This window comes from Camelina sativa, chromosome 6 (assembly GCF_030686135.1).
Source record: "Camelina sativa cultivar CO46 ecotype springtype chromosome 6, ASM3068613v1".
Lineage (NCBI taxonomy): Eukaryota > Viridiplantae > Streptophyta > Magnoliopsida > Brassicales > Brassicaceae > Camelina > Camelina sativa.
Genome location: NC_141885.1, coordinates 336,209 through 350,120, shown reverse-complemented (window position 1 = coordinate 350,120; position 13,912 = coordinate 336,209). Strand labels below are relative to the sequence as shown.

The 13,912-nt window shown below is 38.8% G+C and overlaps 4 protein-coding genes and 1 pseudogene across 5 annotated transcripts; 2 read left to right on the top strand and 3 right to left on the bottom strand.

Annotated features, from left to right (window-relative positions):
• The first annotated feature begins 1,704 nt into the window (after positions 1-1,704).
• Positions 1,705-3,580, top strand: LOC147942069 (uncharacterized). The gene is made up of 3 exons (XM_087455502.1): positions 1,705-2,211; positions 2,291-3,265; positions 3,350-3,580. Exons 1-3 carry the CDS (start codon positions 1,720-1,722, stop codon positions 3,578-3,580), a joined length of 1,698 nt encoding a protein of 565 aa, XP_087311628.1. The 5' UTR covers positions 1,705-1,719.
• A 259-nt stretch (positions 3,581-3,839) lies between these two features.
• Positions 3,840-4,385, bottom strand: LOC147942068 (uncharacterized protein At1g43920, Chloroplastic pseudogene; annotated as a pseudogene).
• A 593-nt stretch (positions 4,386-4,978) lies between these two features.
• Positions 4,979-6,285, top strand: LOC104789896 (uncharacterized). Its single transcript, XM_010515551.3, has one exon. It carries the CDS (start codon positions 4,979-4,981, stop codon positions 6,140-6,142), a length of 1,164 nt encoding a protein of 387 aa, XP_010513853.1. The 3' UTR covers positions 6,143-6,285.
• On the bottom strand, positions 6,216-7,202 carry LOC147942067 (uncharacterized). Of its 2 annotated transcripts, none has more exons than XM_087455582.1 (2): positions 6,736-7,202; positions 6,216-6,653 (listed from the first exon to the last, which is right to left on the bottom strand). In XM_087455582.1, the coding sequence occupies exons 1-2, from the start codon at positions 6,916-6,918 to the stop codon at positions 6,333-6,335; spliced, it is 504 nt and encodes a 167-aa protein (XP_087311708.1). In that variant the 5' UTR covers positions 6,919-7,202; the 3' UTR covers positions 6,216-6,332. The 2 variants fall into 2 exon arrangements, with proteins under 2 accessions (XP_087311708.1, XP_010513860.2); XM_010515558.3 differs by having other exon boundaries at positions 7,053-7,189.
• On the bottom strand, positions 6,800-9,385 carry LOC104789898 (pentatricopeptide repeat-containing protein At2g01390-like). The gene is made up of 3 exons (XM_010515556.3): positions 8,555-9,385; positions 7,315-8,344; positions 6,800-7,213 (listed from the first exon to the last, which is right to left on the bottom strand). Exons 1-2 carry the CDS (start codon positions 9,285-9,287, stop codon positions 7,332-7,334), a joined length of 1,746 nt encoding a protein of 581 aa, XP_010513858.1. The 5' UTR covers positions 9,288-9,385; the 3' UTR covers positions 6,800-7,213; positions 7,315-7,331.
• Positions 9,386-13,912: the final 4,527 nt, after the last annotated feature.

Here is a 13,912-nt window from a genome sequence, read left to right as displayed (position 1 = left end):
ATGAGAGTTTGATTAGAAACGAAGGGGGAAAAATAAGTAAAAGACGGATAGATTGGTTAGTACCTAAAACTTGGAATCAGAAATTGAAGTATTTGAAGAAAATGATACAAAAATAGTTGGTTAAATTAGGTCAACTGGTTCAAATGACGTTTGGAATGAAACTATGTTAACTATCAGCTCTTTGACTTGAAAGGATCTACATGCCCAAGTTGAGAACTTTTTAATTTATTAAAATGGGTTAGAAAATCTTCAATCCACAATTATATTTGTCTCCATATATAGAAAAAAAAATAGCGATATCTATTTTAGATGTAAATTTACTCCAACTCAAATTTAGTTTTACCTATAAAATAAAAATTGTTATATTTCTCTTCTGTATAGTAATTGAGAATGCAGATGGGTTGGAGTAAAACACTAAAACTCATTTCTATTATAAAATTCCTCTATTTTAATTTTTAAGATAAAAATAGAGAAATCAATTAGAGATGGTGTTAATTGAAACTTCAACAATTGGAGATGGTGTTAATTGAAACTTCAACAACAATGATGATAGGTTAAAATTAGGGAAAAAAGCCATAAAAATCATCAACTTATCATTTTCGTTGAATTAAAGCCCGAACTTTGTATATGGTGGAATATATATTGAACTATTCGTTGACGTAACAATAAAACCTCAAACTTGTGTTGACCATGCCAATTTGAACACCACGTTAACTCACTAAACGGAGGAAATAAACGCAGTTATGTCTCTGTTAGCATTATCCGTTAGCAATAAAACGACCGTTGTTTTAAACAAAACAGAAACCCCCAATTCTTAAATCCAATTTCTCTTTCTTAGAACTCTAAAAATTGAAAACCCCCAAATTCGATTCCTCTCTTCTTATTCTTCGATTCCTCTATATTTCTTCTTAGTTCCTCTTCCATTCTTCAATTCATCTTCTAAATCGTTAAGTGATGGTGAATAAAAAGAAGCCTTCTAAACGAAAGAGGGTTGATGTCGAATCGACTGCTCTCGAATTGGCTGCTCCCGAAGCGACTAATGGTGAAGGTAATGCTCTTGTAGTGTTCGGTGGTGATGCTGCTGGTGATAAAAACCGTGAGGAAGTTAGTGAGGATGATTGTGAGGTTGTAGGCGACGATGATTGCGATGGTATCAGGTATGAAGATACTGGCGAAGCAGATAGAAATTGTGTTGGTCTAGAAGAAATTATTTGTGAAGACATGGCAAATCAGTTTGGAGAGGATGCAAGAGAAGAGGAAGACTTGACTGATGCAGATAGTGGAGATGATATTTGGGATGAGGAGAAGATTCCAGATCGTTTATCAGATAGTGAAGACGAAGACAATGAAGATGGCGATAATCATGTCGAACCTGAAGATGCTGAAGAGATGCTGCATTTGGGGAAAACGTTTAGTTCTCCAAATGATTTCAAGCTTGCTGGTTTGAGGTACTCTCTTAAAACTAGATATGACATTAAGATATATAGATCACAATCTTTGAAGCTTGGAGCAAAATGTACTTATGTTGACGAGAATGGTAAGTGTCTATGGAGATGCTATTGTGCTTATGATAAGAAGAAACACAAGATGCAAATAAATTGATATGAGGGTAAGCATAGATGTGTGAGGTCTGGTTACAGTCATATGTTAAAGAGAGGAACAATAGCTTGGTTATTTTTAGAGAGATTAAGAAAGAACCCAAAGATTACCGCACATGAGATGAAGGCAGAGATTAAGAGAGAGTACAATCTGGAAGTTAGTGATGAACAATGCTCAAAGGCAAAATCAAAACTTAGGCGTGAAGCGAGTGCTAGTCATCAAGAACACTTTTCACGGATTTGGGATTATCAAGCTGAAATTCTTCGATCAAATGAAGGTTCAATCTTTGAGATTGAGACAATTCCAGGGCCAACCATTGGAAGCTTGCAACGGTTTTATCGTTTATTTGTGTGTTTTAAATCACAAAGAGATGCATGGAAGCAAACATGTAGACCCATATTAGGAATAGATGGTGCTATTTTGAAATGGGATATAAAGGGACATCTATTAGCTACAGTTGGAAGAGATGGAGAGAATAGGATAGTCCCAATTGCTTGGGCAGTGGTTGAGATTGAGAATGATGACAATTGGGACTGGTTTATGAGGTTGCTTTCTTCTAGTTTGGGTCTTGAGGATGGAAGCAAAATAGCTATACTGTCAGACAAGCAATCGGTAAGTATATTTTTGTTTGAGATATATGTTTTTTTGTGTTCATATATATGTCTTTTATCTAAGTTTATTTGTTTTGCAGGGTCTTGTGAAAGCTATTCATACCATTCTCCCCCAAGCAGAACATCGTCAATGTGCTAAGCATATTATGGAGGATTGGAAGAGGGATCGTCACGATATGGAACTGCAACGTCTGTTTTGGAAGATTGCTCGTAGCTACACCATTGGAAAATATAATGCAAATATGGCAGCATTGCAGAAATATAATCCAGGTGCTTTTGCTTCTTTATTAAAGACTAAACCAGAGACATGGTCTAGAGCTTTTTTCAGAGTAGGTACATGTTGCAATGATAACTTGAACAACTTGAGTGAATCATTTAATGGAACCATACGTCAAGTTAGGAGGAAGCCTTTGCTAGAAATGCTTGAGGATATTAGGAGACAATGCCTGGTGAGAAATCAGAAAAGGCATATTATAGCTGGCAGATTAAAGACAAGATTCATGAAGAGAGCACATTTGGAGATTGAAAAAATGATTGAAGGGTCACAGTTTTGCATAAGAAGCATGGCTAGGAACGATAGACACGAGGTAGAGTTGCATGATGATACTTACTGTGTAGATATGAATGATCGTACATGTGGATGCATTAAGTGGCAGATGACTGGAATCCCATGCGTCAATGATGCTTCTGTTATCATAGCAAAAAAGCAAAAGGTTGAAGATTATGTTGTCGACTGGTACACAACAAAAATGTGGCAAAAAACTTATGAAGATGGTATTGCGCCTGTTCAAGGTCAGTCAGAGTGGTCTAGGATGAATAGATTAGGAGTTTTGCCACCACCATGGAGAAAAGGCAATCGTGGTAGACCTCCTAACCATGCTAGGAGGAAGGGAAGGTTTGAAACTGCCTCATCAAGCACCACCAGATTATCACGACAAGGTAGAGTCATGACATGTTCAAATTGCAAACAAGAAGGTCACAATAGGTTATCTTGTTCAAACCCAAGTGTTGCAGATCCACTAAAAAGGCCAAGAGGTCGACCTAGGAAGGACCAGGTTTGTCATATTTTGTAAATTTCTCGTTTTATATTTGGTTCTTAACACAATAAGTAAGGTCATAATCATAATCTATCCATCTAGGAACCAAGGAATGCGTTGGTTGGACAAGGACAAGCACAATCACAATCACAAGGAGAATCACAACCACAACCAAACCAATGGGAACCTCAACTTGGATCACAACCCTCTCAAGGATCACATATGCCAGCACCACAACCGCAAACAACACGGTGGGAACCTCAACAAGGATCACAACCCTCTCAAGGACGACAATGGGAACAACAAGCACCACAGAGGCAACAAGCATCATGAGGCTGGACATCATGGTTTCAATGCCCAAGTTAGGATGAAATGTTTTGGTGTGTTTTAGGACAAGAAACTTACTTATTTTGCGGTTTTTAGACAATGAGTTATGTCTCTTTTGTTATCAAACCATGAATGATGTCTCTTTTGTTGTTTACTAACTCTTTTATTATGAATGAACCATAACTATGAACCATCTCTAACTCTTTCAAAGGAAACAAACTGATTTCATTACCAAACATACAAACCAACATACAAGTAAACAACACTAATAACCAAGAATAAACTTGGGTTGTTTTACATTACCAACCATAAGGTAAACAATGAAAATTGTTATTACACAAAGCCACAGAAAACACTATTTTCCACAACAGTTTAAGCTTGCATATGTCTCTTTTCCTTTGCATTGCATCTTCCTTCAACTCTTGCATAGCAACATTGAGCTCATTTATCTCAGCTTTGGCTTTAACAATCTCGTTTGCCATGATTCCTAGTTTTGGTAATGCATCTTCAACTTCCTCGTAGATAGCATCCTCCACCCACTTAAATAAGTGACCCTAATGTATAAACAAACAACATTACCATTACCATAACACACATAAACAACATAAAAAAAAAACACCACGAGCTTGAGCCTACATCTTTCTTGCTTGTCCATGAGCTTGCATCTCGTTTGTTGATGCAACGGAAGAACGGTCGGCCAGGATTATCTTGAGTTTTTGATGTAAATTTCAATACCCTTTCACCACATACACACTTTGAGGGCAATCCACGATCACCGATTATCACCAACGTCTCCGAGCTAGAACTCATAGTAATTGGAAGAATAAATCAAAATCTGATGAAAGTGAGAAGAATAAAGAGGTATCGAAAAGAAATAGAGACCAATCAAGAAGAAATAGAGAGAAATTTGGGGTTTTTCAATTTTTAGGGTTCTGAGAAATAGAGAATTGATTTACGATTTGGGGGTTTTCGTTTTGATTAAAACGATTCGTTTAACAGCTAACAGTGGTATTGTCAGAAACTTAACCGCGTTTGATCTGTCCGTTTAGTGACTTAACGTTGTGCTCAAATCGGTTGAGTCAACAAAAGTATGAGATTTAAAAGGTAAGTCAACAAAAAGTTTGATATTAAATTCACTATATACAAAGTTGAGGCTTTAATTCAACGAAAATGATAACTCGAAGCTTTTTATAGCTTTTTCCCGTTAAAATTATTATGGTTTCAGAGATTCTAGGCCTGATTAGTGTCTAAAGGATAGGGTAGATAATAGATAGAGAGAAAAGTCTAATAAGAACCCAAAGAATCAAAATGTAGCCCATGAGTTGCATAAATGGGCTTGGTCTCCTTTGAATAGATCGAATTGATTGATGATTTCTGAAATTTCTGTAAAAAAAAAAATCCAACATGTTGTCGTCGTCGTCGTCGTCATCCTCCACTCGATGCAGATCGTTCTTCGTCTTCCCAAATCTCTTCGCCGTCGTCCTACTTCTGGGACTTCCGATTCTCTCCTCCGCCGATAAGCGCCACGTTATCAGCTTCCGATCGCCGGGACTCTACCCGGAGGGGTTAACCTGGGATCCAAGGGAGCAGCACTTTCTGGTTGGTTCCCTCCACAGCCGTACTATTCATTCCGTCTCCGACGCTGGAGTCATCGAAACTCTTATTTCCGATCCCGATCTACCGGAGAACGCAACTATCCTCGGTCTCGCCGTTGACTCTACTAATCGCCGTCTGCTTGCCTGCATCCACAGTTTTCCGCCTCACCTTCCCTTCAGTGCCCTAGCCGCCTACGATCTCCGCAGCGGAGGCCGTCGCATCTTCCTCTCTCCTCTCCCGTCGCTTTCCGGAGACGACGAAGACATCGCCAGAGATGTCGCCAATGACGTGGCGGTTGATTACAAAGGCAACGCTTACGTCACCAACTCAGCCAAAAACTTCATCTGGAAAGTGGATCGCGACGGCGCAGCCTCGATCTTCTCGAGATCGCCGGTGTTCAATTCGCAGCCTGTGGCGGCAGACGCGGACGAAACATTCCGCGATTCCGGCTTGAACGGGATCGTGTACATAAGCAATGGTTACCTCCTGGTTGTGCAGAGCAACACGGGGAAGGTGTTCAAAGTGGACGAAGAGAGCGGGACGGCGAGGCTGGTGTTGCTGAACAGAGACCTGATTGCGGCGGATGGGGTGGCTAGGAGAAAGAGAGACGGCACGATCATGGTGGTGTCGCAGAAGAAGCTTTGGTTACTAAAGAGCCAAGACAGCTGGAGCGAAGGAGTGGTTTATGACGAGATTGACCTCGACGTGGAAGGGTTTCCGACAGCCGTGACTGTGGCGGGGCGGGATAGGATATATGTCTTGTATGGGAGAGTGATGGAAGGCATAATGAAAAGTTACAAAGGAGAAGGAGTGAGGGAATGGTTTGGGATAGAAGAGGTTTGGTCGGACAAGGAAGGTGGGGAAGATAAGGTTTGGTTGTATGTGTTGATCGGCTTTGGTTTTGCTTACTTTTGTTTCTGGAGGTTTCAGATGAAGAATCTCATCACAAACATGGACAAAAAGATCACCTAGCTAATCCTGTTTCTACTCTTTATCTTCTGTCATCATCTTCACTTTAACACGTTTTGTAATAATAGGAAACCTATAGCACAGAACAGCATGTAGTGTCATTTACTCAATTGGGTGTTGGAATGAAAAGCTTTTTGATTCTCACACATCGTGTCTCTTGAGAGTAAACAAAAGAGAGAGCGAGGGAGATAGCTTATTGCAACATGTTTGCCTCCACCACAAGAGGAGGAGGAAGTAGAGGAAATACTTCTTCTTTCTCTAACTCTTTCTCTATCTTTTGGTTTTCTGACTTGTTGGGCGGCTCTGACTCTTTCGCCTTCGCCATCAGCTTCTCCATTGCTTTTTTCCTGTTCTCCTTTCTCCCTACTCGAGCTTCTGCGGCTTCACCATGGAGAATGTTGATCCCTCCAAGGAATCCAGCCGTGAGATACAACATGGTGTTTCTTCTGGAAATATCTTCGGAATCAAGGACTTGAAGCTTTTTGGGTTCCTTAATGTTTGCTTCAAGTAAAGGCTGTCAAAGAAAACGCAATATAGACTGACCTCAGAGCTCTGCACAAACTAACAAAAACTGATGCTTGAAAATGCAGACTTACACTAATACCAATCTTCTTCTTTCTCCTATTGACCATGAGAAAACAGCAGAAGCAATCATCAACATATGAAAAGAATGCCTTTTGTTGCCCAAAATTCACATGACACAAACCAATCAACATAACTAGTTGGAAGCATATAACAGCTGAATTCGATCTTAACCTCAAAACAGTTAGATCAAACATTCTCTAATAGCTCAACCTAAAACCCAACGGCCTCGGATTCATTCTCACATAGACAGAGCACAAGAAATCTCTCCGGGAAAAGAAAACTAATTTTGATCTTTGAAAGCTGTTGTACGACCCTGATGAGAACCTACGCTGGTGGCTAAAATCACCCGGCGTCGGGAAAATTTAGGTGATTCTCCGTTCATCGGAGAAAGTGAGATCAAAACAGGCGTCCAGATAGAGTACGATCTCGCCATCTCTTTTCTCCGGCGTTAGTACTCAGTCGTACTGCTAATCAATCTATCAGAAATGTCTGTCAATAAAATGAAATTTAATAAATGGGTGGTGGGCTTAAAACAGTATAGGCCTCATATTTGCACATTAATGGGCCTCGGTTAAACATATACACTTCACCTGTGCTGCAATCAGAATTACAGATTTGTAGCAAACAGAAGATCACATACAATATTGTCTTCAACATGAACATTTTCCCGGAAACGTGCAGAAGCAGCAAGACTCTTCTTCTCCTTCCTCAACAACGCTGTTTCTCTCGGGAAATCACTGGTTTTCTCAAGACCAGACAGTAGAACATTGTATGTCCCCAGGGAAGGCATTATCTCTCGCTCTCTCATCTCTCCCAATATCTTCATTGCTTTCTCTGGGCTCCCTGCTGAGATATAAACATCCATCAGCGCAGTGTAAGCAGCTACGCCCTTTTGATCATCCGGAAGTAAGTCGAAGACCTCTGCGGCTAAGCGAGGTCTTCTCCCAAACCCGAGCCTGTGGATCAACATTGCTCCTTGGTACACACCGAGGTAGTGTTGCGCTTTCAGCATCTCATTGACCACTTCAATCACTTTAGGAAGCTCGTTTACTCTCAGAAAATGACCAATTAACGCAAGATATGCTGACTTCTCTAGATGGATTCCCATTTCCGAGCTGTAATCAAGAGCCAACGAAGCCCCCTCAGTTCTACAACGGCTACAGTTTGTTTCCACGATAGCTGAAACAACAAAAGAATCCAACTTTATGTTCCGATATCTCATCTGATTAAGTATAAGATCAACTGCCACCAGATTCTGCTTCATCAAGAGAACGGAGCTGATAACTCTACTATCATTTGAACTCTTAGTGTCATCAACTTCGGCTGTTGGAGTCTCATCGATGTCACTGGAGCACAAAAATTCAGCGGAAATATGCGAGTTGACATCTCGTAACAGATCATCACTTTCACCTGCGGCTTTCAGGGTCTCAAGAGCTTCAAGAAAGATAGGGTAACGAAGTACAATCCCATTTTGTTTCATATGCAGAAGAATTCGAGCTATGAATGATATTTCCCTGAATTTACAGGCTTTTGCAATCAGAATATTGCAAGCTGCTTTATCTGGCTGCACCCCAATCTCTTGCATTTTAAAGAAAATGTCCAAAGCTTCCTCACATTTTCCTGCAATTCAAACGAACAAAACTAACACACATCATCATCATCGTCGTCAAGAAAACAAAAACATTCAAGAACCAATATATCCATAAAATATTCCTAGTCTTACTCCATATGTTTATTTCAAATCAATCTTACACAAAGTTAAAAAGCTGTAAAAAGTTTTTCAGCTAGGCATTTTAACGAACAGTTGGTGTGCGTAGAATGAAAGGTCACCTGTGCCGACAAGAAACTCCATCAATACAGTATAAGTGTGACAATTGGGAGAAACTCGCGACCGTAACATGTCCTTATAGACCTCCGTGGCTTCTTCCACCCTCCCATCGGCGAAGAGTATCTTCATGTAAGCAGTGTAAGACACGACGGTAGGTTCGCACCCATTATCTCTCATCTCCTCCCAAAGCCTCATAGCTCCGTCGACATCGCCGGAACTTGAAACCCAGTGAATAAGCGATGTATAAGTAACCGTATCGATCAAGACACCCTTCTCCTTCATAAGGTGAAAGACGGAGAACATGGATTGGATCCGACCGGCTTCACCGAAGATATCGAGCATGGTGGTGTAAGTGAAGTGGTCGTGTTTGAAACCCTTAATCTGGGAAGCCCAGTTGAAAAAGAGCCAAGCTTTCTGCATCGGAGGGTGTGCTTTCAAGACACGGTTGATAATGTGAGAATCCCATCTGAGACCGAGATGAGGGAGCTGTTCTCGAGCAGATTCCCAAGTGGAGTACTTGAGGATGTTATAGATGTTGGATACAACGTCTCTTGTGTAAACCCTGGGGTCCTCTGGGGTCTGTGTTTTCGCAAGTTTTGGTTTTTGGAAGGATCGCTTGGAGTTGGAGGGGTTTCTAGGTCTTGGTCGGGGCAGAGAGTGAAGTAGCTTGACGGAGCTCCTCCGGCGATTGGAGAATTGGATTGTGTGGTTGCGGAAGATGGTGGAGAAGCGCATGAAATTTTCTGGTTGAATTGAATCTAACGCTAGTGTGCCCAGGAGAGAGCCAATATTTTTAACAAAGATCAATATATACTAAAATGCTTTTTTTTTTTTTTTGTGAAATTCAATTTTTTTTTTGTTCTTTAACAAAGATCAATATATACTAAAATTCAATTATATAACATGGTCCGTCAATAAGCTATATCAGTGAAGATGTATGTAAACTGTAATTAATAATATTCATGCTTTTTTTTTTTGGTTTTGTTAGGATTTAGTTTATGTTTTCTTTTTTCCCCTGTGAAAGGGTTTTAGAAGAAACTGAAGGCAGAGGGGTTGGTGAAGATGATGACAACCACGATCTGTTTGGTGACCGACTGATTTTGAACACCCATTCGAGGGCACTGGTATGTTGTTTCCTCTTTGTTCTATCCAATTGGCTTTTTTTAATTATCTAAGTATTGTGTAATGTGTTTTGATTTTAAACTGAAACCTTAATATTAGATTTTGGAGCTGAAACATTAGTTGTGATTTGCTTTGATTTATTTCTGAGTGTGGATGAACTGGCTGAGTTTGATGCTTTGAAACATGACTACAAGGTTGATTGGCACGTAAAACACCTGCAGAAGAAGTTAAGTCCGACTTCAAAAGAGCTCAAATCGAGGTCTGGAATAGAAGACTAGCTTGTATCAGAAGGATAGTATTTTCTGAAAGGGAGGGTATGAGAGATAGAGAGCCGTATCTACGCCACGAGTATGCCAAGACATTTCAGGATTAATGGGAAGGAACATGGCTAGGCCTGGAGAACTTTGGTCAGATATGTTGATGATATTAGTATAGATATGACTAGCAGAGGAAGCAACGTTGGTTACTCGGATTAGAGGGGAGCAACAGAAAGTGACTGGATTGGTAATGAGAAGATGGAGGAATCATAAGAAGAGAAATCAGAAGTAGATGAAGAAGAAGTGAAGAAAAGACAAGAATTTGTCATGTTGATGAGACGAGCAGAGAAAGCAACGCTGGTTACTCGGATTAGAGAGGAGCAGCAGAGATTAGGCCTTGCTGCAGAAAGTGATTGGATTGGTAATGAGAAGATGGAGGAATCAGAAGAAGAGAAAGAAGAAAAGACAAGATTTTTGTGAGAGTCATGGCCTTGAATTTCCCCGTGTTGGACATCACGGCCTCCAAGAACAGCATCAAGTCTAACTGTTTTAACAGCTGTTGTTCCAGCTTCCACCTAAAAACATCAAACCATAAGTTAGTATAACATTAAGGTGAACAAATAAGCATCCCCTTTATTTTGTGTTGTCTGCGCAAATGGAAGATAAACATAGCACGACATTTCGTAGGAGGGTAAAATCCTTTTTAGCCAATGAACCTGTCGGGTAAAAAAAATACAGAACGAAGTTAAAAGAAAAAATTGAGGTTGTCATCTAAACTGAACTGGTTTGATATAACATATGGTAATAAGTACGCAGACAATTACAATCTAGTTGAGATACATACCTCTTGATTAAGACGTCATATTTTCTCTCTTTCTCTTTAGAGCTTTGCTCGAGCCGCAACCCATCAAGCGTTGCACAATAATGTGCCTTCGCTAACAAGAAGAGCTTCAAGAGCTAGGCATAGAGCATAATATAGAATGTTTCCATGCTGTCTCAATCTATACAACAACAGTGGCCAAGTCCTATTTAGAAACATTTATCCTCATCAATATGCAGATCATTGAGAGTTTTTAAACTCAAAAGTTTTAAAGCAGATCATTGAGAGCTTTTAAGCAGAACATTGAATATATCTTCTCCATCAATATGCAGATCATTGAGAGTTTTTAAACTCAAAAGTTTTAAAGCAGATCATTGAGAGCTTTTTAAGCTCAAGAGTGTTTATAGCAGAACATTGAATATATCTTCTCCATCAATATGCAGATCACTGAGAGTTTTTAAACTCAAAAGTTTTAAAGCAGATCATTGAGAGCTTTTTAAGCTCAAGAGTGTTTATAGCAGAACATTGAATATATCTTCTCCATCAATATGCAGATCACTGAGAGTTTTTAAACTCAAAAGTTTTAAAGCAGATCATTGAGAGCTTTTTAAGCTCAAGAGTGTTTATAGCAGAACTTTGAATATATACTCTCCATCAATGTGCAGATCATTGAGAGTTTTTAAACTCAAAAGTTTTAAAGCAGATCATTGAGAGCTTTTAAGCTCAAGAGTGTTTATAGCAGAACTTTGAATATATCCCCATCAATATGCAGATCATTGAGAGTTTTTATAGCAGAATATTGAATATTTCCTTCTACGGACAGCTTTAGAAAAGCCTTAGTATCATGCTGCCCAGCCAGCAATGAATAAAAGATAATCGCAAAGATTATATGACAAGTCTTACTGCGTTAAACACATGCTTAGGGACATATCTCTTTGTTTCATTCACATTCGCAACATTATATGACAAGTCTTACTGTGTTAAACACATGCTTCTCTTACTTGGGGACAATTATATGACAAGTCTTACTGTTATATGGCAAGTCTTACCGTGATAAACACATGCTTGTCTTACTTGGGGTCAATTATATGACAAGTCTTACTGTGATAAACACATGCTTGCCTTACTTGGGGACAATTATCTGACAAGTCTTACTGTTATATGGCAAGTCTTACTGTGATAAACACATGCTTGTTTTACTTGGGGACAATTATATGACAAGTCTTACTGTGATAAACACATGCTTGCCTTACTTGGGGACAATTATATGACAAGTCTTACTGTTATATGGCAAGTCTTACTGTGATAAACACATGCTTGCCTTACTTGGGGACAATTTTCCCAAATTAGAAACCGGACAGAACACAATCATATAATGTGTCATCCCTTTCTTTTGGGTTTGAAGAAAACAGAAAATGTTATTCTTGAAAATCGATGAAATATTGAACATAGCACAGCTCATGAGACTGTTTGTTCATATGAAAAGAAAATTTGATAAAAAGGGTTTCTTCTAATCCATAAAAACGGAAACTAATCTTTAAAACGTGATTACATGAACAAAAATCTTTAAAAAGTAATTAAGAAATCAAGGATCTAAAAAGAGGGCTCTTGATTAGAAACTCTAATTTGTAACAAAAAAACAAAGAAAGGTAAAATCTTTGAAGAACCTGAAACGTTAAAAAAGAGTGCTTTTGGTTTTGAATTTGCGAAATTTGAAACCTTGTAGAAACTATGAACTTGAAATACGGTCACCTAACTCAGAATCATACTCTTCACCAAGATCAGACATATAAAGATTGATAAAAGGAAAAAAGGTCAAACCTGAGCTCCTGTCTCATGTTGGAAGCGGTAAGCTGTAATGTGTCAATAAACTGCTCAACCTGCACATGATGAAAAGATAGTATCCATAAAAAAGAAAGAACTCAAAAAGACTCTTGAAATTTTGATTATTACCATACCAATGAACTAGACAGACAAGATGATTGCAGAACCAACTAATGCATAATTAACACCTTGAACATGTCTTCAACAGTCCCAGTTTGTCCAAGACAGCTAGGAACGAAACGATCAGCTGTTCACAAGATTTGCAATATTCAATCTCTAGTGTTTTCTTTAACAGTGAAAGAACACGAACTTGAGAATTTATAATGAATCTAACACAAAGGAACACGAGAAATAGCATTTAAAAAAAAAAAAAAAAACTCAGAAAAATTGGGGAAGAATGTTAAAACCTAAAAAGTCATCTGGGATCTTTCCATTGCAAAACCTCCCCTTCGGCTGAAACAAGAAGAAACAAAAAAGAGGGCTTTTGGATTTGTGAAATTTGAAGACTTGTCGAAACTACGAACCTGAAACCAAAGGTTTCCAAACATTAGGGAAACATAATCACGAAAGCAAAACCCTAAAGAGATTACAGAAAACACAAATCGCGAAAATAAGTTTTTTTTTTTTCTTCATTCAAAATTCAATTGCTTAATCAACATACAAATTCAATTTAAGGAAAGATTACTGAATCGATTGAAACAAAAAAAAGAGAAGAAGCCAAAATTGAAGTTTATGAATCTCTGCTGTAGAGAGATTTCACAATTTAACAACACAAAATCAGACAATCAAAAGAAGGCTCTCTGTATGTGCAATAAACATTAAAAAATCACAAGAAAAACCTTAAAATAGTTCCAAAGAGCAAAGATAAAGAAAATAAAACCTGGCGATGATGGTGTTCGAAGGAACTCAGTATCGCCGCTCCAGAGAAGATAACAAAAGAATTTATTTTGAGATTTTGATGAGATTGAGAGCAACAAAACAAAAGCGTACATCAGATCTACTATCTAGTGACCGTTGTAAAATACATAAACGCGTGATCTCTCTCCTCTCGCTCATGCTTATGTGTGTTATTGGGCTTGAAATTAACTTATAGGCCCAGCCCATATATCCATTCATTCATAATATCTTTTAGGCGCACAAGATCAAGATGTCCATATGTCAAGTTCCAAATTCGTGTCTTTTGCGGGAGGCACATTGCACGTGAGAGCCAGACTTTACAAAGCGATCAACATATATATCTCAAGAAGCTGTATCAGAGCATAAGGGCTATAGTTAATGATGAAATGATTAATTATATAACACGAGAAGGAAGTTTTTTTATATAATTTATGTCCAAA

What these genes read in the sequence shown, in the direction of transcription:
- LOC147942069 (XM_087455502.1), top strand. Translation starts at nt 1,720, where the DNA reads ATGAAGGCAGAGATTAAGAGAGAGTACAATCTGGAAGTTAGTGATGAA. An exon ending in TACTGTCAGACAAGCAATCG is followed by an intron (nt 2,212 to 2,290) that starts GTAAGTATATTT and finishes TTTGTTTTGCAG; the next exon opens with GGTCTTGTGAAAGCTATTCA. An exon ending in GTCGACCTAGGAAGGACCAG is followed by an intron (nt 3,266 to 3,349) that starts GTTTGTCATATT and finishes CTATCCATCTAG; the next exon opens with GAACCAAGGAATGCGTTGGT.
- LOC104789896 (XM_010515551.3), top strand. Translation starts at nt 4,979, where the DNA reads ATGTTGTCGTCGTCGTCGTCGTCATCCTCCACTCGATGCAGATCGTTC.
- LOC147942067 (XM_087455582.1), bottom strand. Translation starts at nt 6,918, where the DNA reads ATGTTTGATCTAACTGTTTTGAGGTTAAGATCGAATTCAGCTGTTATA. An exon ending in AGAAGAAGATTGGTATTAGT is followed by an intron (nt 6,654 to 6,735) that starts GTAAGTCTGCAT and finishes TTTCTTTGACAG; the next exon opens with CCTTTACTTGAAGCAAACAT.
- LOC104789898 (XM_010515556.3), bottom strand. Translation starts at nt 9,287, where the DNA reads ATGCGCTTCTCCACCATCTTCCGCAACCACACAATCCAATTCTCCAAT. An exon ending in GGAGTTTCTTGTCGGCACAG is followed by an intron (nt 8,345 to 8,554) that starts GTGACCTTTCAT and finishes TTTGAATTGCAG; the next exon opens with GAAAATGTGAGGAAGCTTTG.